Below are 26,100 nucleotides of genomic sequence, written 5' to 3'. Positions count from 1 at the left end.
TGTTAGCTTGCTAACTATGAGGAAATTTTCTGACTTCTTTTACTCGGTGCTAGAGATAAATCCAGGGTCTAATACAGGGCAGACAAGCTCTCCACCTTCAGCTACACCTTAGCCTCTGACTATTTACCAAGTTTCATTTTATTCTCATCTTTCAGAGAGATAGCAAATGCACAAATGCACTTGTAATGAAGGATACAAAGGGATCCATGAGAGCTGATAACCATATTCATCATTTCTTCCCAGAACTTAACATGGCTTCCCCTCTGAGATGAGAAAATAATCTAGTTTTTTTCTTTTACATGCATCATAAGAGAACACTTGCAGCTAATTTGTAAGTTAACTACTTCTATTATACCATAAATAGTAAATACAACTGTTTTGTAACTTGGGCTTACTATTAGCATGGTTAACATAGAACATGTAGTAGGGATAAATTCACACTAGAAAAGCAAAACAAACAAACAAAAAACTTCCCTAGTTTGTATAATCTGACTTCTGAGCTTATGTTAAAAAATAAACAAAAACATCAAGCTTTGCCCTTAAAAACGATCAATTTGAAGGACTCAGGAATCATATTCAATGCTTATGAGTATTACTAACTACAGATTTATTTGTAAATGGACATGAATGTGAAATGTTACATCTAAGGTGCAGTGTTAGGAGATTGTAATAAAGATCAGCCAAGGTATTTTACTTATTACCCTTGATAAGGGACAAATGGTGCATGACAAGCTTTGATTAATACTAAATAATGTTAACCAGGCAGCTCAACGATACCTCCAAGTATTTTTAATTCAAACACTACATATATAAACAAATCTGCTTATTTTTAAATAAGCTGAATCATTATAAAACATTATTACCTACCACATGAGTATGGATCCTCAGATTTTCTGAGAAATTAAAAAGAGAAAGCCCATTGAAAACTTTAAGTAGAGACAAATATAGCCAGAAGCAGAGGTACAGATTTAACTGGCAACTTTTCAAACAGAAGAACCCAGGGTCTTTTCTGCTCATTAGCATTAAATCAGTATGCAGTTAAAAGAATTACTGTCTTGGTTTTCCTCTCTATCAGTCAATTCTAGAGGAAATCTGTATAGTATTGAAAGTTGCTAAGACTTTAAAATATGAAGATAAAGAAGACTCACTATATGCCAAGTATAGTGTCATTAGAGAATTATGTTTTTAATACTTCCCATCTTTACAACCCTATGAGGTGGAAGTAGTATTGCCATTTTATATATGAGGAAACTCAGAAGTGTTACGTGACTTTTCCAAAGTTACAGAGAAAATAAGTAGACCTCGGACAAGCAAGAGGAGTGTTGCTCTTATGCAATGGTAAAAGTCTTTAGTTTTTAATCCATCAATCAGTTAAGATAACCATTTGTCTTAAGTTTTTACTTTTTATTGTCATTTCAGGGTGATGTTTCTGTATTATAATACACTTTTACCAAAAAATTGCTAGAACATAAATAGAGGATAGTTTAAAGGCTAGTAAAATCACTTAGAAAAAAATTAGAACATTTTTTTCTAAAAATTTTTTTCTCCAACTTTGAAAAAAAATATACCTGATGATTTAATTTCAGTTACTAAAATCATTGATCACTGAAAGAATGAGCATGTAAGACAAAACAATAAATACAAAAAGCAAAAGAAAATCTCTAAGAATTAGTACCCAATAAAAGTGAAAGCAGCCTATCTAGAGACAACAGCATATTTTGAAAATAAATTTATCATATTTAAATATATCAGTTTCCAAAAATATGTTAGCACAGCACAAAGGGCTCTATAAATTTAGGGCACCTTAAAGGTCTTTTTGTTGGTGCTAGGGATAAAAGTCATACTTTTGGGTATGCTAGGCAAACCTCAACCACCAAGTTACATTCTGAACCAAAATGTCTTGTCACTTTAATTTTTATAAATGAACATGGACATAAATAATACTGCCTATATTCTGACTGTTACTCTCATTGATAATACAGGTAAAAACGTGTTTAGCCCTAAGCAGTAATAACAAACAACCGAATTATCGAAAACAATGTACCTGGACAATTGCAAGAGCATAAAGCTCTTTGGAAAAGAAAGATGTAGAAGGGCAGAGTAAGGGTATCAGCTGAAAATAGCTTTTGTTTTGCTACTGGAACCTACTAATGCATTTCTTAGTATTCTCCACATCACAAGGTTACTTTGTCTCCAACATTATCCTTAATGCCACTGAGAAACTGGGTTAAGAATGCCATAATGTACCTTTCAGAAAGGACTCTGTTAAAGTGGGAGAAAGGTAGTGTGGCCTTGGGTAGTAAGAAAGATTTGTCAAGTTTCCATATGGACAAATGTTTCCCAACATTTCTTAAATTATAAAACAAGATGAATGCCAGCTCTACTCCTGATTGTAAATAAACTTTCTTAGTATAGTTTAAAAATTACCCGACTAGCCATAGATTTCCCAAAGTCACTAGGTCAAAATTACAATTCTAACATGAGAGAGAAAAACCCATATATTAACAGTTAGCACTTCATCAGGGAAACATACATCTACTGGAGAAAAAAAAAAGGAGAAAAGGGAAGGCATTTAAAGGATGGCTATAGTAACAAGAGAGCTAAGGGTAGTTTCAAAAGCACAAATAAGAGAAGGAAACATTAGAAGAAACAAATGACACTAGAGGAAACTAGCATCTAGAGTCTATTTGTGGAGCTGTTTCTTTTGTTTTTGTTAACACCAAGATTACTGTTAATCCAAGCAGAACTAGAATAGTTAAAGGACATGCTAAGAAGTTAAGAAAATAAGCAGAATATTGCCTATATGAATATGGAGTTTTCTCAACTTATGTGAAAAACAAAACTCTGCTTGCTTTATTTTGTTTCCAAATTGTGTGTGTGTGTGTATATAAACAATATATCTTTCACATACATATATATATTTCTTTCATATGCATGAAAGAAAAATTTAAAAATAATGGTGGAAAGGTGTTTTTAAAAATTTCACATGGATTGCAAACAATATTAAGTACTACAGGTAAATGGGAAACAATTGTCATCTACATCAAACCAGAGATACTGCTTTTTGAAACACTGATATATATATGGTGGATTTTTATTGCCCTATTATATTTTAAAATAATTTCTTTTCAGGTAACATTTATCTGTAAAATGCCACCAAAAACACTTGAATTTTTATTTTTTCAATTATTCTGTGCATGACAAAGGTGCTGTCTTTATTGAATTCACGCCATTGTTCATTAGACTGCATGAATATTCTAGCAGTTACCGTGAAGTTCCAGAACCAAGGCCCCAGGGTTCCTGAGAGAAGCTGGCATAATATAATTATGATCTGGGACTCTGTAACATCGAATCTATGCATAAGGAAACAAACATTTCAAAATAACTTTACTCAGATATTTTTCTTATGAGCCCTATTAAAACAGGTAACAAAAACTAGACTTTAAAGGAGACAGTACCTTTATAAAGACACCCAGATCAAATGACACAATACATGTGCTATATGTTATCCTTGTGCATACATACATATTTCTTATTCAAATCACATTAGTAGTTTAAAGAGTTGAAATGTAACACACTAAAATGACTTGTAAGCAGGCGCTTAGAAATATTAATACTAAAAATATAGTCAATTACTAGCGTGGCAAATGTTCCTTGCCAATGAATTTCATTAAGTCACAGGTCCCTCCAGTAATGGAAACCATGTAGACCTTCTTATACATAGTTATATTCCTGGCCCCTGATTATCTGCAAGTTTCATTTTATTTCTGAGCTGAAAGAGGTACCCAACAAATGCATTTGGTTTGTAACTAATACAATTATTTAATGAGATATAAATCAATTTAAATTATATTTTGTGATATGAAAGTTGCTCATCTTTCCCCAGAATCATTTATTAACCCCAAACTTGGGATCAAACCAAGGCCCCTGTGCATGTTAGGAAGCAGTCTACCATAGAGCTACTGATGAATCTCTGGTCCCTTTGCCTAGGGGTCTTCTATACAGCTTAGGTGAGCCTAGAAATTTCTATATAACCCAGGCTGGACTTGTCCCACTTACTTCTGCTTACCCAGTATTGTAGTTCTAGGCCTGTGGCACTATGAAAAACACTACAAAAAACAAAAATCAGGGTTCCTAGCCCAGCTGTCCTCAAAATCTCTACCAGAGGAAGACCTTAAACTTCTGCTCTTCCTACCACCAACTCTAGAGTACTCAGTATAATCATGTCCAGTAAGACCTGCTTAAATACCCTTTAAAAATTAATCTAAATTAGAAACTGAGAATGCTGATGATAGAAATATATTCTTAATTTTACCTGATAAGGTAATACTAACTTTAATTTCATTTCTACACTAATACAAATACTTATCTTATAATAGTATCTATAACACTAGGCACCCAATAAGTGAACCTGGCATGGTGCATGCCTACAATTCCAGCACTTGTAGGGTAAAGCAGAACTTGAATTCAAGAACAGCCTATGCCTGAGGTGAGATTCTGTCACAAGCCAATCATTACCAACACACAGCTACACAGGCATGAAAAGGAAGATCTTTCACATTAGTGATTCATGTGATAAAGTCTTAAGCACGTATACAGAGATTGTAAACAGGTGTTCTGTGTACAACTTCCTGAATCTTCAACAGAAAATGGATTAGACATTAACATTAAGAGAGCAGACACAGGACGAGAGAGGTGGCTCTGTGGTTAAGAATGCTGGCTGCTCTTACAGTACACTGGCATCGGTTTCCAATACCAATAAGCAGCTCACAACAGTTCCAGGGGATCTGACACCCTCTTCTGGCCTCTGCAGGTACTACATGAAAGTGGTGTACAAACACATAAAGGCACTTGCACATACATACAACTATAAAAATGAAGTCTTTAGAAAGATTTATTGTTTTTACTTTTTAATCTTTTTGGTAGTGCCGGATATCAAACCTAGGGTCGTGCACATAGCTGCTAAGTGTACTATCATTTAGCCACATTCCCAGTGTCATTGCCTCTTATTATAATTCTTCAATAAATTATTTTTTAGAATTATTACTTGAACAAAAAAATAAACTAGCGTTTTCTGACTACAAGTAGAATATATAGTTTAACTTTTTTCATTTAGCTATGGGGTAAAAGGTGTAAATTTATTTAATAGAAATAACATTTTTATGGTATCATTTGTAGTTAGAATAAATGTAAAATCTTAATAGTATAGACAGAAAAAATGCAATATAGTTATTGCAGAAGCCAAAATTTTACCTAATTATAAGTACACTAGAAATAATGCCATAAATTAGTAACTCTCAGAAGTAATGAGAATCTCAGAGTCACCTAACATAAAATCCATTAGGGCTGATGCTGTAGCTTAGTACAAAAGTACTTACATAGCATGAGAAGGGTCTGGGTTCAACCTCCAGTACACAACACACACACACACACACACACACACACACACACACACACACACACACACACACACACACACACACACACACCCTGGAACACTTGAGTCAAAATATATTGGCCTGTGTTGGTTAGTTTTTGTCAACTTAAAGAGTCATCTGAGAAGGAACCTCAAATGAGAAAATGCCTCCACCAGAATGGCCAGTAGACAAGTCTGTGCATCATTTTCTTGATTAATCACTGATGCAGGGAGTCCCAACCTACAGGGGACAGTACTGCCCCTAGTGAGGCAGTCCTGAACCTTATAAGAAAGCAGGGTGAACAAGCCATGGGGAGCAAGTCAGTAAGCAGCACTCCCGCATTGTCTCTGTTTCAGTTCCTGTCTAGCCTTGCCTTAGTGATACAAACAGCTATAAAATGAAATAATCCCTACTCCACAAGGTGCTTTTAGTTATGGCCTTTATTACAGCAATAGAAAGAAACCTAAGACATGGCCTGAGTTTCAATTATAACTGGCCCCTTAATTTGAATTTTTTGTTTGTTTCTTTGTCCCCAAATAATAATTCTGCGAATGTTCTAGCAAGTATGGTGTTACATTCCTGGAATTCCTGCAAGGCTGGGGCAGAAGGATGGCTATAAGTTTGAGGCCTGCCTATTCATTGAGTTATAGGACAGCCTGGGCTAGAGTGAGACCCTATTTCAAACAAACTGAAATCCCCAAAGAGTCCTGCCTTTAGAGTAAGGGGGATTCTTTTAAGACCAATATTTTTGCATAAATATAGTTTCTACTAAAAGATTAAGATAGCTAAAATGGTTTATGTGCTTATGTATTTAAAAATGATTTTGCTGGGCATGGTAGCACACACCTTTAATCCCAGTACTCAGGAAGAGGAACAAGTGGATCTCTGTTATTTTGAGTTCAGCCTGGTCTACATAGTGGGACCATATAGGAAGAGACTGTCTCCAGTAAATAAATAAATTTAGTTCTATACACACATCTATGGGGCATCACTATAAAAACACCTAGATATAGAGGGTTTATGATGTAAGCAAAAGTAAGAACTTTCATGTAATCTAAACCATAATCACTTAAAGATGCTCACAAATGAGCTTCAACTCACAATACTTCTCTTTTAAAAAACAATGGCCGTGATAAATGGGAGAGGGATACAATATAGTTCACAGCACACAATACTCCTTTGTCTCAGGGCACAGAAAGAATTCTATTCACTTCCAACACTTCTGTAGCATCTAATCCCATACATTTGCAGGGACTTGGTATTTCTGTTCTTCTATGTCAACTCATAAGACGTTTCTTCTCTGCCCATCCTACCTCTCCCATTGAGTTCTCTGATTTCATTTTCTTTCCCAATCCTTCACATCAAGGTCAATAAAAACTGTAAAGGGCTAAGCTAAGCTTGGATGAGTGTGAGTGAGTAGCACTGGCTCTGTCCAAAAGGACCCAGAGACAAGGGTCTGTTTATTGTTATAGTCACTGTCATTTACTGTGGAAGGCCAGTTTTAGCTGTGACCATAGCAAAGTACTGAAAGGTGTAGGTCATAAATTTCAGAAGTGTCCAAAGCATTCCTTACAATGCTAGATTGTAAATGGAAAGTGAGTATTTAGTCACAGATGAATTAAAATCCTTTAAAATGATTTATTATATTCAGAGGCCAGAAGAAGGTGATGAAAGAACAGGTGGTTGTGAGCTTCCAGGCAGGGGGCCTGGGAACCAAAATCTGGTCCTCTGAAAGAGCAGCACACGCTTCTAACCATCGACCCATCTTTCTAACCCTGATGAACTAAAACTTTTTGCTTGTATTTGCTCAAGACACTATGAACTTAACATTGGAATTTAAAAAAATTAACATGAAAGAGACCAACGAGACCAAAAATGTCCTTTTATATTTTGCTTACTATTTTGAGATAGATTCTCCATATGTAGCCCAGGCTGGTTCTGAGCTTCCAATCTTCTTCCCTCAGCCACCCAAGTTCTGGCATGTAAAATCATGCCCATCTCCCTAAACTTATTTGGCAAACATTTTATTTTATAAGGTTACTGAAAGCATAAACAGCTGAGTTTATTACATACAAAAGAGAAATGTTCAAGATCCCTTTTATCCATGTATAAATGACGCTAAGACAATTAAAGTAAAAGTATTCAAAGCTAGCATTTCTCGTGTTGAGGCTGCTTTCATGTTCCTAAGAAAAAGTAAACAGAAGCTATATGTAAAAATTTCTTTACTCAAACCACAGCTGAGAATTGACCTTTTTTTTAAGCAAAAAGAAATTATTATCTTTCATGTATACAAAAGTGACTGAATTTAATCTAACCTACACTTATATGTGGTCATGAGAAAAATGTGTGAACACTAACAGTATTTTGGGGGAGGCTTTATATATTCTACACCCTCTAGTGTACTGGTTTTTTGATGAGTAGTTCCTTATACAAAAAGTACTAATGACATTTTTTTCATGAATGCTATAGCTCATCTTTACTTTATAAAGGAAATTCAGTATTACTTAGTGGAGTTGTACAATTTTCCTCATGACATCTGATTTAATTTAGGCATATTTACACTGACTTCAATACTACCAGGTATTTTACTAAATTAACTTTTGGCAGTATTAGGGAACTGAACTCAAGACTTCTGGTATGCTAGACAAACTTTCTACCACTCAGCTATAGGTCTATACTAGAACACTTGTAGCCTTGCATCTTGAGCTATGTTGTTCTACAAATCATTCTTATTTTCTTTATTTCTCTATTTTTCAGTGATTTGTTTTGCATGCTTAATTTTTTGTATATGTCCTCTCCTCTAACCAGTTCCGTTCTCCTTCCTATTAATCATATATTTCATAAATAACCTGAAGAATGTAACTAGAAGTTAACTTACTTATCTAACTACAATCTAGCTCCTTCTACAGAAAGTACTATGGATATCTCATACTGCCAAATTCAGTATTTAGTTTTCTGTCCTTATTTTCAGTCCTGGCAGCAGTAAGCATCATTCTTTCTTGAAATTCATTTATCTCCTGAGTGTTCATTCCAACAAGAATCCTCCCACTTTGACTATTTCTTTCAAAGCCCCATCCCCCAAGTTTTCTGTCATTCTTACTCTATTCAGGTATACAGCATCCCTTGCATATATTTTCTAGGTAGAATTTGCCACTTAAATTAATTTCTTTTTCTGAAGTGCCTTTCTCTACTTTCCACACAACCTCCAAACAAAACAAAGCTGTTGGGAAGTCACTGTAGTACCTGTCCTTTGATTCATTCTTTGCACCTAGTGAGAGACTATATCCTACAGTGTCTGCCTCCAAAGTCTCTCTCCAATCTACTCTGCTCCCTACAAGAACATTGCCATAGTATTAGTGTAAGATTTATAGCACCTCATATTAATTATGCTGATTCTTACTAGCGGTCTTTTTGTTTTTGTCACAGTCCATCCTAATGTACTTAACATGGCCAGATTGACCTTTCTAAAGGTCAATTTCTCAGCTTTAGGTCTTGCAAAAGTTCCCTGCAGATCTAGATAAAAGTCACATTTTTTTGGCAAAGCAGAGAAGGCGAAAAAGAATTTATTTATGAATCTTTGTTAGTCTTATCTCTGCTACTCCCATACAGTCATCTTAAGATCCAACCACATGGGACTGTATAAGGTTTCCCAAATACGTCACAGTAAATTCTGACTGTAAGATATAAAGCCATAATATTAAACTGTTCCTAAGATCACTGTCTATGTGCTTTATTTTTCCACTTTCATAATTCTCTCCCTGTCCCTCCCTCCCTCCCTCCCTCCCTCCCTCCCTCCCTCCCTCCCTCCCTCCCTCCCTCCCTCCCTCCCTCCCTCCCTCTCTCTCTCCCTCTCTCTCTCTCTCTGTGTGTCTCTCTCTCCCCACACCATATAGCCGGTGTTGCATTACTTGAAACGGTGAGAGAAAATTGAAAGGGATTGGTTGGTAAATAAGGTTAAAGTTAAATCCAACTGAGACTCATCAGTACACAAATCAGCCCTCCCCCTAAATCCAAAGGCCCAAGCAACACCAAAAACTTGTGACAATAAGCAATAAAAGCATGAATGGTGAAATATAGATAACAAATCATGGCATTTCTGAAAGCACCAGCATCACTAAAACTTACAACTGAATTAAGAAAAAAAAACGATCTTAGAATTTTTAAAAACATTTTGTGGTTTTACCTAAAGCAGAAAAAGACTATGAAAATATTATTTTAAGACAAAGACATTGAAAATAAAGCAATTATATACATTCAATTACTACGTTCTTTAGAATTCCTCAACATTTTCTGTGCATGGGTTGTATCATAAATAATTGATGAATGCATATAAAAATTTTCACATGGATATTCATCCCACCTTCAGACAGACCTTAACCACAGTCTCTAAATCTCTGTTTTGAAATTTCTTCTAAAAAATTAGCACCATAAACATTAGTAACCATTTATTTTATTAAGTTCTATTTAAAAGTTATATAAGAATTTACTCTGCTTATGTTTGTGGCTTTATCTGTTTAGTCATTTTCAATGGTCCCCAAGTTCTATTTTTAAAAATTTAGCAAAAATCATATGAACTGAATGCGGTGAGCAACTAAATTTCAAAGTAGTCAGGCTTTTTTGACACCTATTAAAATTACTCCTACTGGGGATCAAATAAGTAAGTAAGCAAACAAACAAACAAATAAATAAAACCATTAGGGATCCAGGGACTAGGCTAAAATGTTTTGTAGTCATCAGACTATTTTTATTTTGACAGTTCATAAATACAGCCTTTTCTCAATTTTTTTTAAATTTGTCCAAAACAAAAAAGAATAAATAGGATTTATAAATAATTAATTAAAAACCAGATGGTGGGGACTGGAGAGATGGCTCAGTGGTTAAAGCACTGACTATTCTTCCAGAGGACCTAGGATAGATTCTCAGCACCCACAAGGTGTCTCAAAACCATCTGTAACTACAAAGGATCTGAATGCATGTGGCACACAGATATGTATGTACGTATGTATGTATATATATATATATATATATGTAAAACATCCACACAGATCAAATAAAAATAAACAAATGTAACAACAAAAACAAACAAACAAAAACCTAGATGGTGAATGCCATCCTTAATCGCATCCCCAAGACTAGTTTACTCATTATGGAAGTACTGATCAACAGGTAGGAACTCTGCATTCAGGTCAAAAGTTGTTTATGTATTTCATCCTTAAATTCTCAGATATTTTGTTGGCAGCAAAAAAAGGAAAAAAAAAAGAAAAACCTAAATAATATGCTATCAAATGAACTAGTTTTTGTAGATTTGTAAGTAAAATAGCATAAAATACTAAAACCTAATTAATCTATGACATTTAAAGAAAAGACCTGTTCTTTGCTCTCAAAAACTCATCCTTATCTTTAAAATATTTTTATGTTTAATCATGTGATGATGTATGGATAGTTGCCAGAAGAGGGTGTCAGATTCAAGAGAGTTGGAGTTACAGGTGGTACTGGATCACCTGACAGACATGGGTGCTTGGAACTGAACACCAGTCATCTAGAAGATGAGTGCTTGCTTTAACAACTGAGCCACCTCTCCAGCTCAGAAACTCTCTCTTAAAAACAATTTTTATATGTCAAAATAAACATGGAGTTAAGGGGGAAAACAGTAGGATAAAAAAGTGAATTTGGAAAGACCCATGACAATGTGGATCTACTGATTTTTCATTCTACTTCAAAAAGATGACTGAATGATACAGGGAGACATATGCCAAAGAGAAACCAGTTTTAAATAGTTTACTTGATCAAATCTTGATGCTTAATTATCTATAAGCAACATTCTCCATATTTGAAAGCAAAGACAAAATTACCATTAAGTATTACTTACATTCCAAATCGCAATGTTCCAGAAACATATGTTTGCCAGTGTGCACAATAGAACATGAATGTCCCAGCAAAACAGCAAAAAAACATCCAGTCAGGATTTGTCCCAAGTTGCACTGCAATACATGTTCCAAGAACCACAAAAACTGCAGAAGAAAAATGAAAATGAAAATGAAAACTGAATGGCACCAATAACATCAATTGAACTGAAAATCATCTTAGATGAACTAAAGATAATCTACTTTCAGTTATGTGATATTTTTTTACAACATAATTTCAATGTATTTTTTTTAGACTAAATCAATCAGCTGAAGCAAAGTTCTCAAAGAAACTAATACACTTCAGTATGTTTCAAGAATTCTGCATGCTTACAGTAGTACTAAATGAGTAGTAAAACATTTCAGGGGGCTGGACATGCTACCAAGAACATGCCTATCTCAGCACTAGGGAAGGTGAGGCAGGATGGATTTCAAAGAAAGTCTTAGCCACAATGGAAACAAAAAGTAGGGACTTGAGAGATAGTTCAGTGGTCAAGAGCACATACTGCTCTTGCAAAAGACCGGAGTTTGGTTTCAACACCTACTTTGGATGGGTCACAACCTGGCTCTAGGGTGTGAGTTCCTCTTCTGGCCTCTGAAGGGAGCTACACTGGGGCCTCACATACATACACATCCCCAATTTAAAAACAATACAAACACAGCCCACAAAAAAGCATAAACTGTTTAATCACAGAGTCAAAAACAAACAAAAACAACCAACCAATCCAGAGAGCTTCAACAAGCAAAGGGACCTACTTGCTTATAAGCACAGAGTCAAAAACAAAAAACAAAAACAAACAAACAAAACAACCAACCCACCCAGAGAGTTTCAACAAGCAAAGGTTCCTACTTCCTTTATAAGTCTGAAACTAAAACTACATTGGGAAACAACTTATTTCAAATTACAAAAACAAAACACTTGACATTCTATAGTTTCCTCATTAAATTCTAGTAGTCTTTCAAATTACCAAACTAGTTTCACTGGAAAGTTTTGAGTTTTCCTTAATCTGACTTACTTAGCTGTTCTTCTGTAACAAGCAGCTACAATCAGGACACAAAGAAGTAATAACACTGATATGAAAAAACTGGACTCCGATGTAAAACTAGCAAGACTTAAAAATATTTTAAACACTATGCCAAATGATAGAACAGCTGAAGAATTGAATTAAAATAAGAAAGGAAATACTCCTGTTGGGAAGACTAGTTAGAAATTGGTATCATTTTTTGTTGTGATTTTGAGATTGAATCTTGTTATATAGTCCAGGCTGGCCTAAAGCTTGCTCCATAAGTCATGCTGACCTTATACTTAGCCTCTTCCTGCTGGGGCCTCTCAGGTGATAGGACTGTTAGGTGAACACCACAATGCCCACCTCAATTTCATTTCTAAATCTTTTTTTCTAAAAATGCACTTGAGTATTATTTGAAAAGCTTGCAACATACTACAAATACAGACATTATCACTGTGGTGATATCTTGTTTGTACAAATAAAGCATGTCTGAAGAACAGAGGGTGGAGTCTGCCGCTAGCTAACAGACAGACAGGAAGTGAGATGGCTGTGTGGAGACAGGAAGTGAGATTACTGGGCAGAGAAAGGGTTATGGGATGGAGGAAACAGGTACTTGCTCCCTTTTCCACTGGGAAGTTGAGAAGTAAGGTGACTGTGGTTTTGTTCCTTCATCTCCTTGATCTCTCAGCATTTCCCCCTATACCTGGCTCCTGGCTTTTATTATTAAGACCCACTAGAACACGGACACATCACCTATACTTTAATTATGCTAACTCAACCCACTGCCAGTACTCTTCCTACTAGTCCTTAAAAAACAAACAAACAATAAAAAACCTGTATAACAGTGTTTTAGTATGTGTACACATTGTGAAAGGGTTATTAAAATTAAGAAAATTAACATAGTCAATACTTTTGTGGGGGAAAACACCTAAAATCTACTCCTAAGTAAATTATCAATATATAACACAGTATTATTAACTGTAATCCTCATGGTGTATGTCACACCTCTAGTCTTGATCACATCAATCTTTTGATCCAGGCTCTTACTGCATATTTATAATTCAAATGTATAATATTCTCTTACCTATCCACACTTAAGATTCATTTAAATACAAGGTCATGGATTACTAATCATGCACTATTGTACTTTTATCTAAAACTGTGAGATATGTGATAATGACAACTATACTCTAATATTTTTTTTTAAAAAAGGCCCTCAGATGGAGATGGTAGTAGAGGGCTTGCCTAGCCTAGTATATGTAAGGCCCTGGGTTTGAACCCCAAGCACTAGGAAAAAAAAAACAAACAACCCCCCCCCAAAAATCCAGCCAAATCAAAGGGTTAAAAATAAATGCAAGTAAGTTTAGGTTCAAAATTGTCCAATAACACCAACAATGAACAAGCATTAACCAGTCTCACAAAACACTGAAATTTAATACAAAATCATGTCTAGGAAGTACCTAAATTTATTCCAACACTTATCACATTGTTTCTAACAGTTAATAATTCTCAGCATTAAAAGCAATAATACCTGTTGATAGAGAGTCACAGCCATGATCAAAAAGTTCTCCCAAAGGAGAGCTACTATTGGTTCTTCTTGCCTGCTTCCCATCTATAGCATCCAAAGACTGGTAGATGAAAAGGCCACATGCACAAGCAATGTATGCCCAAAGAGGTGCCTGTGAAATAAAAGAAAGCAGAAAAACAAGAACACTCAGATATTTTCATTACCCAGGTTTGGCTGAAATGTTTTTTTAACAGCATATATTTAATTTTCATTTCAATCACATTTACTTTGTGTGTGTGTATATGTGAGAGAGACAGCGAAAGACACACACACACACACACAGAGAGAGAGAGAGAGACAGTGAGAGAGACAGAGACAGAGACAGAGACAGAGGTGGAGGTCAGAGGTTCTTTCCACCATGTGAGTCCAGGAATTGAACACTCAGGTCTTCAGACTGAGACAACTACTTTTACCCATTAAGCCCGTCTTGCCAGCCCGATATCTCTTCATTTTCTAGAAAAGTACTCCTGGTTGAAAGCTGTAGGAGATGATGCAAGCACTAAATAATAAACAACTTATTGAAGCTTGAAGTGACTGGGATTGTTAGAAGAATTAAATTACCTGTTTTTGTTTGTTTTTTTTTTTTTTGTTTGCTTTTACGAGACAGGGTCTCTCTGTATTGTTTTGGAGGCTATCGGTCCAGCCCGGCCTCGAACTCACAGAGATCCGCCTGCCTCTGCCTCCCGAGTGCTGGGATTAAAGGTGTGCGCCACCACCGCCCGGCTAAATTACCTGTTTTTAAAGGTGCTCAGAACTATAATAACTATTAACTACAATAGACCCCATACCCCATGTCTCTGGGTTCCATAACCATGGGATTCAATAAGCCAAAGTTCTAAAGTATGAAAATCTGCATCTATACCAATTTTTCTTCTTTTCTTAAACAATACCACACATAGCTCCTTAACAGCCTGTCACTGTATTGGGTATCACCAGTAGTCTAGAGATTGTTTGCAGAATGCAGAATGGTACACATGGATTGTATGTGCACTCTAGACAATCTTAGAGAAGATACTTAAGCATCCACAGACTTTGATTTCTGTGTGGAATCGAGCCTTTAAAATTCCCAAAGGATAACTGTACTTGCAGGAATTTTACAGAATGAGGGACTACACTGTCTTCTCTAAATTCTTCCCATTATTTAATCAATATATTAGCCTTGCATGGTAACCTGCCTATGATTCTAGTATTTGGGAGGAGAATGCAGGAGGATCAGACATTCATGGCCAACCTTGGCTACAGTTAGTTCACAGTCAGCATGGGGTTCTTTCGTGAGACTCTATTTTCATTTTTGTTCTGAAATAGGGAATCACATAGCCCAGTCTATATCCAAACTGCATGTAGCCAAATGGGGCCTTGAATTCCTTCTGCTTCTGCCTTCCAATTTCTTGGATTACAGGCCTGTAGTACCATGCCTAATCAAAATTTTTCTTATTTTATGAGGAAGGGTCTGGTATAATCCAAGCTTCTGGAATCAAATTTCTAGGTAGCTGAGGCTAGTCTAAATTCCTGCCCCTACCTCCTTTCTATGACCTAGGATTACCATGTGTCACCATGCCCGGAAATACTGCCTAAATAAGCAATCCAAACCACAAAGGAACTAGTATAGCATGCCCTCATTTCATCATGGAAATACTAGGTCCAACAGTACTGAACACATTCTCACTTCTCACTGCAGGGATTCTTGCTCCCAATGTGGTGAACATATATTGAGAATGTTCGAGAATGTCCAACAATACAAGTATTTTTCACTTTTCTTTATCGAGCAACTTGTTTTTAACATGCTTTTACAAAGATTCATAGAACAACACTATGACAAAGATGCTCTGGCTTGCAGAGGCCTTGAACATTATTTTTCATATCTTTATAGTCACAGTTTTAAAGAAAACTGTCTTTTCTCAGAAGATGAAGCACTGATGATTTAAATGCTTTGTATTTTCCCATGTCTAGGCTATGAAAAAATTACCACGGTATTTTCTTAGATAGCAGTTGTAAAATATTCAGTATATTCTCTACTGGAAAGGCGTTTTAATGGGCTAGAGTGTTATTATGAAAACAGAGATGATTTCAACTATTAGTGTGCATACAATGTCAGGAAACAGCAAAACAACAATTATTTACAAGAAAAAAAAGACACACTAGTTTCCCTGGTTTTATCTTTTCCTTTCTGTTACTTTTTCCTCATTTCCATTATTTTACAGCTCTCAGATATTTTTATTTTTAAAGAAAGTCTCCTATTCCAGGTGTGGAAAGCCAGGTGAAGGAAGGAACACATATATCAGTCAGGTATCATTAACTCAAATATGTAGGTAAGAAAGTTGGTTTGCAAAATCTGAGAGAAATGCAAGGATAGTGAGGAAAGGTGGGTGTGATGGTTAATCTTCACTGTCAAATGACTGGATTTAGAATCACCCTAGAAACACATCCTTGGGTGTATCTATGAGACTGTTTGGAAAAGGGTTAACTGAAGAGGGTAGACCAGATAGACCCTGGATAAGGGTGACTTCATTCCATGCACTAGGAACCCACACTGAGAAGGAAAGTGAAGGAAGGTAGCTGAGCCAAAGCACTCATCTTTTTCTGCTTCCTAGCTGCAGATCCAATGGGACCGGCTGCCTCATACGCCTGCCATCACTGCCTTCCCTGCCACTTTAGTGAGCCAAAATAAATCCTTTGGCTGCTTTTGTCAGACACTTTGTCACTGCATTCAGAAAAGTAACTAACACTGTAGACAGAGAGGGAGATTTTTAATTTAGCTTTTTATATCTTTTTTCTTTGAACTTCTTTATATAATAATTTCTCTTCTTTTTTGAATGACAATAGAAATTAACTTTGCAGACAGATATTGTGAATGTGGTATTTTAGTTTTCATTTTTCTATGCTAAAGATTCAACAAGTTGTTTTAGTGAGTTAAATCCAAAGCACAAAACAACAAAAACAAATAACCGAAAAACCTCATGGTTATATGACCCCCCAAAAATGTACTTAAATTCAACAAAAGTCTTGCTATCGTAACTGACAAATGTTCTTACTCCACAGCCCAGGATGGGATGGAAATGGAGACTCTCTCAAATGCTGGGGTTACAAGTACCATCACCCTCTACAAATGAGATGTCTGATTATTAGTCCTCCTCCTGTTCTGCTCTTATAGCAGTGCTGGCAACTTAATAAAACTCATGAGTAACAGGTCAGCTCAATTTTAATTATCATGTGTATAAAACAGCTAATACTAATTTCCTTTATCTGTCTTACACAGCAAGAGTAACTCAAACATACTACATACCTAAAGCTGTAAGACTAAACACAACATTAGTTTACAGTCCTAAAACCTATCCCGGCACTTGGAAGGCATGGGCATGGGGACTGAGACTGCTCAAAACTAGCCTGGTATAGACACGGTGAGGTGAAACAAAGTGAGTAATATGTCTTAACCACTGAGCCATCTCTCTAGCCCAAAAATGTAAAATTAAAAAAAAAACAAACAGCAATAAAACAAGCCTAGTAGCACATACTTGTAATAATAGTTTAGAAGAAGATTCTGTCTCAAACAACAAACAATAAAACCCAAACCCAGCAACAAAAATAACAAAATCTAAGCTACTAAGCTGGTAAAATTTAAGTATTTTAGTAACAAACAGATCAAGGGACTATTTTGGTATTCCATTTACAGAGGTTGCAATTTGTACCTGGAAAATTTGAAAAAGATTAGTTTATTTTCTTTTCCCATCTACCAGGAGTTTCCTTTTCCAAACAAAAAACAAATCCAGGTAAAGCCATTCAAATAATGAACTTCATTTCTATTAGAAAGATTGGTATCTACATGCAGAAGGTTTGGAGGGAAGAAAAGGAAGAAATGACATAATTATGTTATAACATAAAATAAAAAAGAATTATTAAAAAGCTTTTAAAAATCTTCAGCTTAATAGTGTATAGAACATTCATAATACATGTATACAAAACTTCACCATCACTATTGGTGAAAGACAAAAAAGAATCAAATACAACCAACTGAAACTTTTCTGGGTGCTAAATTTATAGCAATTTGGTTTTAAAATACGAGTAAATATAACACAAAAAAAATCAATAGGGACTTGGTTGTTTGTTCTACGAACATTTTGTATCATAGAAGAAATGAGGAATGGGAAGGAGTTGTAAGAAAGAAAGTTATATAGTTAATCTCTTTGACAAATGGAAACCATACTCAGCTTCCATTTCCTGAGCCCTGTATGCTTACAATACTACAAACCAGGTTTAGAAAGATAGAGTTAGAGACTTTTTGTGTCTTACTGACAGTCTCAGAGATGGCAGACCTATCACAGAATAGGTCTGCCTATTTTAATGTATCTTGAGCTGACTCTAACTGTACCATACAGCTTTGAAGGACATTACCCCTTCCATGCAAAACACAGAAAGAGTGCTCAAGTCACTGTCTACCTCAAGTCTACCTCACAATCCTGAAAACATCCCTGTGATCAGAGTATTTCCCACTCAGTACTCAAGCAAATAAAAATCACTTAAGGAAACTGTGTAAAAAAAAAAAAGTATCACAGGAAACCATGGTTACCCAGTACATTCTGTGGTGTTCAATAAATGATTAATGCTTGAGTCACTCTTAAACCTTCCCTTACTTTCTAATCCTCTTCCTAGATCTGGCTTAGGATTATTAGAATTCTTCTATTGCAATCAACAACCTACTTGCTGTTTTTTTTTAAAGGATCCATAATCTAGACCAAATTAGGAGTCCTGGTACCCCACAAGAAACAGCTGTGTGATGTCATTATACAACTGTATTGATATTTGCTAAGTATCCTGACTGAGATGCAGCAAGCTATTTGAGAAAATGAGTCAGATACAGTGGTGTGTGCTTATAAACTCACACAGAACAGGAAGTTATACAGTCTGGAGTTAGCCTGGGTTTTAGAGTAAAATTCTGTCTTTAAAAAAGGAAATACTAGAAATATATTCACACACTCTGCATGAACTATGCTGGCATATTAAAAGAGGAACTAAAAGAAAGAAAGAAAAAAAAGACCTATGTGGAACAAATGGCCAAGTCAGGCTTGCTATGGAATGGTGCTCCCAACTCAAGGTCTTTCTGCCTCAGCCTCCTTAGTACTGGGTCACAGGTATCTGACACCATACCTGACTGAGAAAAACACTTTTCAAAAGACTTTGTTTTTAGTCATGCCATCTCAAATACTCCTTTCTTTGAGTTTCTGATAAACAACAGTAGTATACATAGTAGGAAGGACTTAGGTAATTCATTGAAGTGTGATAGGATAAAGACAGTTGACAAATAGCTGTGAGAATATTTTGCCTTTATATAAAATGACCTAGAAATCCCAATAACAATGTTTCTGGACAAATGTTACTGTTGTTAAGGCATTACCTGCTCTGTAGCTGTAGGGCAGTAGAAGACTAACAAAATAGTTGTACAGATATTTATCAACAGTCCAATGATGGTGATGAGATTTGGGGCAATCCATGAGGGCACTCTTCTAACTAGCCATTCCCAGTATCCTTGCATTAAAGGCTCGAGCAGAGACCGTCCAGCACTCTGATATCTGTGTTCTTCTAGCCGTTTTAATTGGTGTCTTGACAGTGGTGGTGTTGGTAATTGAAACAATTTATTTAATATACACCCTGTAGTACTCATATGCCCAAAGCCCACAGGGGACTCTGGATGAGAATCTCCACATCGTTTCCTTGTTGACCGGTGGCCACTCATGGATCTTGGTTTTCTTTTACTTGGAGACAATGATTTATCTTGTTTGGTAGTCTTCTGTGTAACTATTTACCTGAGGGGCAGAGGGAGATACATTTGTCAGTTGCTACCTATATATATATATTACAGTAAATTAAAAAAAATTCAGTCTAAAAGCAAAGAGGAAGCCCACCTAGGGAACCTAGTTTTAGTTCTAGCTCTTACTAGTAAGTATATAAACTTCCTTTAAGTGAAACTGTGGACATTCATAGTCACGCACTTCCATACCATACAGCTTATCTCATTCTACAGTTCACAGTCCATCTTACACTGCTTCAGTTAACAATAGGATCAAATGTTGGAAACAATCTAGTCACTTTGTACACAAATGTGCATATGCGTACACATGTGTATATATAGAAAAGGAGATGCTAAACTAGCAAAATAATATTAATGTTAGATGAATAACTTAGCTGAAATCATTTTTTTACATGTGTGTGTGTGATACTGAGGATTAGACAGGGCTTTGCACATGCTAAGCAAGTGATCTACCACTGAGTTACAACAACATGTTCTTAAACTACATTTTTACCTAATGATAATAGATAATATTTATTAAGCACCTATACCCCAAAGTAAGAACCCTTTATAAATTAGTTAATTTTGTCCTCATAACAAATCTAGGAGGGTGGGGCTATGTGTGCTAATTATCCTAATTTTTACAGGAAAAAGAAACTAATGTACAGAGACTAATTAACATGTTCACATAGCTATTAAGTGACGGTTAAGCAAAAACAGGGTCAGCATTAAAGCTAAATCAAAAGATAAAACTTTTAATGGTGGAAAGAGATATAGATGGCATTACCGGTGATACTGTAAACAGAAACAAAAAGCTTCCAGACCAGCACTACATGCATGTGTCAGCAGGGTGATCTGAGGAGGTGAAGTAGTAAGCTAGCAGACTAAGTGAAGCCATAAGGACCTTTGCGCACTTATTCCCTGGAGTGCTGCCTTGAATTAGAAAGGACTAGAGAAAACATAATTACTATAATTAACCATATAAGAAAATAATTATAAAAGAAAAGATTAATAGGATGTTATATATTAAGCCTAATGGACAAAACAGAAAGAACAATTAAAAATTAGCACATAATCTTGATGGTTTTAGTGATGGTCTACAGTAAGAAGATAAAAATGTTAATACAAATGACAGTGAAGTCTACTAGTAATTTCTATTTAGAGGGAAGAATCAGCAGAAAAGTTCTTAAGGATTCAATACAAGAGGTAAAAGAGAAGAAAAGGCAGCACACCACTGATGTGTAAAGGGGTAGCTTGGGAAGTTTCTAACTTGTCATCTTTCAGAGTGAGAGGTGAAAAGGAAACTAGTGACAATGGCAGCAAGGGAAAGAACACATGCAACCTCCCTTTTCAAAGTACCAGGTATTAAACCTAGAGTCTTCTACTTGATAAGCAACCCTTCTGCTGCTGAGAGTATACTCTCCACCTATTGTTTAAAATGTGTCTCATGACTCTTGGGCTATCATGTTATGAATGTTGTAGTAGTAACCAACCACTCTCTGATTGGATTTAAGGTCTATTCCATGAGATAACACTTAGGCCTGACACTGCTAGGGTAGCCAAGAACCTGAGACTAGATAGGCCATAGGCACAAGGAAAAAATACTATTGTTCTGCTAAAGGAACATATCTATGAGATGACTCCCAATGACATTCTGCTATATTCATAGATGCCTGGGTCAGTCATCATCAGAGAAGCATTCTGAATAGATGGAAACTAAAATAGAGCCTGACAATTGAACATGTGCAGAAAATGAGAGACTTTGTAGTACTCAGTCCTAAATGGGATGTCTTCATCAAACCCTTTCCCGTGGCTCAGGGATCTATGTGGGAGAGGAGGCAAAAACAATGTCCTCCAGGTACAACAGAACTGATGTACATACGAATCCACGGTTAATATGGCAGCATATGCAGGGCCTGTACAGGTTCAAGCCAGATGGGGGTCCAGCAATGAAAGGGGGGAAGTGGACATGAGTCCCATGTCTGCAAAGGAAAAATCAGTTTTCTCCAATGGAGTCTCACTAGGTATGTTAACCAGACTTCAGAGTAGGCCTATGAAAAATTGGTCAACACAAAATGAATGATATTTTTATAGACATTTTTGTCTCATTTTGCTTGGTTTGGGCTTTTTTTGTCATATTGGTCTTCTTGTATATTTTGGATTCTGATTTCATGTTTCTGTGGGTTTTATTAACCTATTGATTGATTTAGTCTAAGTTTCTTGAGCTTTTGCTTTTAAAGAGAGAAAGAAAGGGCCTGGAGTTGGGTGGGTGGGGAGAATCTGGAAGGAGTAAGGGAGGGGAAGGGGAAAATGTGATAAAAATATATTATATGAAAATAAATTTTTTCAACAAAAAGATAGTACCTTGTTATGTTTGCCTAGGCTGGTTGGCATACTTTCTTGCCTCAGCCACAAAGTAGCTGGAACCACAGGTGTATGCCATTCTGCCTAGTTGATACACAAAGCTTTGTGTCTGAGATGTTTTCAGTGAAATCAAAGGACTGTAGTTCAGGTGAGAGATGTGATTTCACTTAGAGCCAAAGTCTGAAAGCTAGAAAACAGAAAGTTCTTATAGGGATTAAATATGGAGAGAAAAGGAAAAGAACAAAGAATCTTGTGAGGAACTCACCATTACTGAGCAGGGGGAGCAGAACACAACAAGATTAACAACAAAACGAAGTAAGGATAATCTTGATAGAACTAAAACAGCAGTGACAAAAAAACAGCTGGACCTACCAAGATGTATACTGTGACCTTCTAGTTTAAATATCCAGGAAGCAACATGATGTTCCCAGAAACAGGCCACTATGCGAATTTATAATGTGATCTGGGATCTCAGGTATCCTAACCATAAACTAGTCAGCTCATCTCCCCACCCCCCTTTCTTCAGCAGGATCCAGTTTATTCTGCTTTGACTGAGAGCAGTAGGGACCGCCTTATAATGGGTTAAAGAAGGAGACTGAGGATTGAAGGCAAGTAGTAGCATAGACTAGAAGGACACCCTTGCACTAGATACAATGTTATTGTCACTTATAGACCAGGGTCTCTCTTCCACATCCATGTATGTATGTATATATATATATATATATATATATATATATATATATATTCAAGCCCCAAACTTTAATGTTAATGTTACTTGTGTGTCTAAAACCTAATCATGTATCTCCCATTTTCCGTTCAGAAAAAAAAGTTAAGCAAATTTCAAAAAAAATCTCTACAGAATAAACAGAGATGCAGCTGTAGGTGGTGTACAACAGCAGTGTTTAAATAATGTTAAAAGAAAACTATGTTATCACTTTGGATTGAAAGACAGACTAACAATCATCAAACAACTAGCTTTAGAGTAGTTCAATTTATTTATTTTTTATTCTCCTCCCTCCTTCATATTTTGATGGGATATCACTCTGATGCTCAGGCTGACCTAGAATTTGCTAGGTAGTCCAAGCTGACCTGGAACTTTCAATCTGCCAGCTTCAGCCTCCTGAGTGTTAGTATTATAGGCATCTGTCATCATGTTTGGCTAGAGTAGCCAATATTTCTATAGTTAAACTGGATGATACATTTTTTAAAATACATATTTGGCAATCTACAACCCATTCTTACAGAATTTCACTTGAAGGAAAAATAAAAGTTTAGTCAGCTCCATTCTTATTTTGTTGGCCTAGTGTGTTTCACTACTAGCCTATTTTATCACTGAACAGCTAAAAGCAACTGATCCTAATGGTTTTAAGTTTAAGCATTTGGCAGGACTGGCTGACAAACTGATAGGACTAGCTGACAAACTGATACTTACGAATTTTTCCCCTTGTGACCTAATTTCTATTAACCTTTTATTGTTCACTATAAAATACATTTTGAACAAATTGTTTCTCTTCTAGCCATTATGTAAGTCATACATTTTTAAAAGGCAATGAGCTTTTGAACATCTCTATTTGGCAACATTGTCTCTGTAAAGCTACTAGTAACAGCACTGTAAATGGGAATCCAGGCATAAGAAGCCCGTCACACTGCTTCCTTTCAACTCATGCCAATAGCCAGAGAAGTTGCTGACACTGCTCCAGGTCATCTCCACCTTTCCTTCCACAATCCCAGGGGAGAGGGGCTACTGCCAATGGGAAAACGGCGATCCACGAGTTTCTGATTTTCACCACATTAAAAGTTAATGTATGCCAAAGGATCAGACAGCTGCAAAAGCAAGCTTAGGAGAGGAAGATCAAAGAGCATGACAACGGAAATTGGGATTAGAAATATTAACAAAAGTTATCAGAACTGATTGAAACTTTTGTGTGGAGTCAGGACTATGTCCAAAAAGGTATGCAGTCATAAAGTATCTTTTCTTACTTCATAAGAATTTAAAACTATAATAACAACAGCAAAACCCCAGCAAAGTGAGTTATTGCTGCTTAGCCTAGAAACATATCAGTCAAAGTAGTGTTTCTAAGAGCAAAGTTCTAAGTTCCAAACACTGAGTATACTGAACAAGACACTTATGGTCTAAGCTCTCAAACCTAGCCTGTACTAAAACCTGGTAAGCAACACTACAACATATGACAGACACACAGAAAATAAAGTGCTGAGGCAGAAAAGAATTGGAAGAACACATTTTAAATAGTGGTAGAAGTCAGCAAAAAGAGGTTTTATACCCAGCTCAGAAGAAAAGGAACTAGGTACTTTAAGAGCAGCAAAGAATAGTCCAAGAAATGAAGAATGAGGAGGTAAAGTGTACCTCACTGAGGTACCTGACAGATCACCAAGGCAAATCATAAAGGAAAATGAAGTCTGAAGCATCGATGGCTGAAGAGGTTCATAAGCTATGGTTAAGTATTAAGACTTTAGTTTGATTTAATGGAAAACTACCAATGAACTTGTAACAAAACCTACAATTTCAGAGTACAGCTCTGAACTGTTAACTGAGAACTGCAACCTTTCCACTTGAACTCAGTAAACACCCTCCCTCCAGTTACAACCTGGCTCTAGTGCTTTCATGTAGCCCTTATCTCCCTTTGAAAGTTTTCTGTTTGTAGAGCATATTTTGTCTTTGCCCCCACAATGCTCTCCAAGTCCCATGACCATGGGACCATTTCTGTCTTAACATTTTTTCCCCCACAATCTTATACTATAGTTGACATTAAAAAGAAAAACAGCCGTTACTGAATACCATTCTTCTAGTATTTAGTGAGCACTTGGGTGTTCTAGGCCCAGAAAGATATCCCATCTACACTCTGAAGAAATGCAAAGGCTGTGTGAGTGGCTGGGTCTTGTCCTCAGCTAAGTTATATCATGTGCCAGGCAATAAAAGGTACATTATCTGACAAAGCATTTTCCTTGTGTAGGCATGGATAAATACGTTCAAAAAAGAAATGATACTTAATGAATACGTTTACTAAAATCAATTTGTCGATTTTCAAGTTTCTCATGTAGAACACACAGCAGCATCCTACCCGCCTTATCCGTGTAATGGATAAGACCAGGAGCATTTGATAAATATCACGTTTAAAACAACAAAAGCAGAAACAGAAAACTCAACTGCTGAGCAGACCGTAAGTAAAACTTACACAATATCCAACTTATGTGAAATTCTAAAACTTCTCTTCCTTCCCCCAGGTTTAAGGGTGCCAAGTTTTTAATCTGCACCGATTCAGCAGTATGTTTACATGCTGGAATCTTATTCATTTTCTGTTCTCTTTTAAAAAGAGTTAAGCATGACCCTCAAAATGAACACCAGTACCATTTCTAGCCAGTTTAAAGAGCAACATACGTGGCGTAGAAAAGAAAGTCGTATGCAATAAAATGTAATTGGTGGTAATGTGAGAGGCAGATTTACCTAATTCGATTCTTATACGGAAGGATTGTAATGACAAGTTGCACAGGGAATTTAGAGTTTCTCAGCATAGAATAAACACAAAGCAAAACGATTTTATAACTCCAAATTTCTGGAAATCTTCGAACGCCAATAGTCTTAAACTGGTAATGCTTCAAATGTCCTATACAGTTTATCTTGAGTTCGAACTAGTCAATTCAACACACACACGTATTTGAACACATTATTGACAGGTCTAAGGTAGGAAGGAAACATTCTATCTACTCACAGATAATGCCCTTATACCTGTTGAAAAGCAACTACGGATTGTTGCCTGGTGAGTTAAGAGTTTCAGCAAAACCATATATTCAGCAGCAATGACACAACATGACAAAAACTGGTAACAAAATGCCAAGCATCGAAGTGGGGGAGGGTCAAATTCGGTAAAACATAAGGCTCAAGGTTCAGCCAAGTGTTCCTGGGAGCACAGGCAAACCCTGGCAATCTCCTTCTAAGAACGCTACAGAAATAAACTCTAGCTGGCAATCTCTGAGCTTGTCAATATGGGCTGAAATTTCTAGAAAAGTTGCTGAACAAGAAGCGTGGCCCAAGCCAGGAAAC

At 36.2% G+C, this 26,100-nt stretch overlaps 1 protein-coding gene across 3 annotated transcripts in view; it reads right to left on the bottom strand.

The window, feature by feature from the left end:
• The window catches only part of Cept1 (choline/ethanolamine phosphotransferase 1), a 39,991-nt gene that overhangs the window by 13,314 nt on the left and 577 nt on the right, over nt 1-26,100 (bottom strand). Inside the window, exons 2-5 of one of the 3 annotated variants that reach the window (XM_013118107.3) lie at nt 19,284-19,692; nt 13,859-14,006; nt 11,287-11,428; nt 3,269-3,353 (exon numbers count right to left, since the gene is read on the bottom strand). In XM_013118107.3, the coding sequence (XP_012973561.1) occupies nt 3,269-3,353; nt 11,287-11,428; nt 13,859-14,006; nt 19,284-19,622 (714 nt within the window). In that variant the 5' untranslated portion in view covers nt 19,623-19,692. Of the gene's footprint in view, nt 1-3,268; nt 3,354-11,286; nt 11,429-13,858; nt 14,007-19,283; nt 19,693-22,040; nt 22,228-26,100 lie in introns of those variants that run through there. The other 2 variants (XM_040752088.1, XM_005076589.4) reach the window with 2 other exon arrangements.

This window comes from Mesocricetus auratus, unplaced genomic scaffold (assembly GCF_017639785.1).
Source record: "Mesocricetus auratus isolate SY011 unplaced genomic scaffold, BCM_Maur_2.0 Super-Scaffold_100009, whole genome shotgun sequence".
Lineage (NCBI taxonomy): Eukaryota > Metazoa > Chordata > Mammalia > Rodentia > Cricetidae > Mesocricetus > Mesocricetus auratus.
This window is presented reverse-complemented; position numbering and strand designations above follow the sequence as displayed.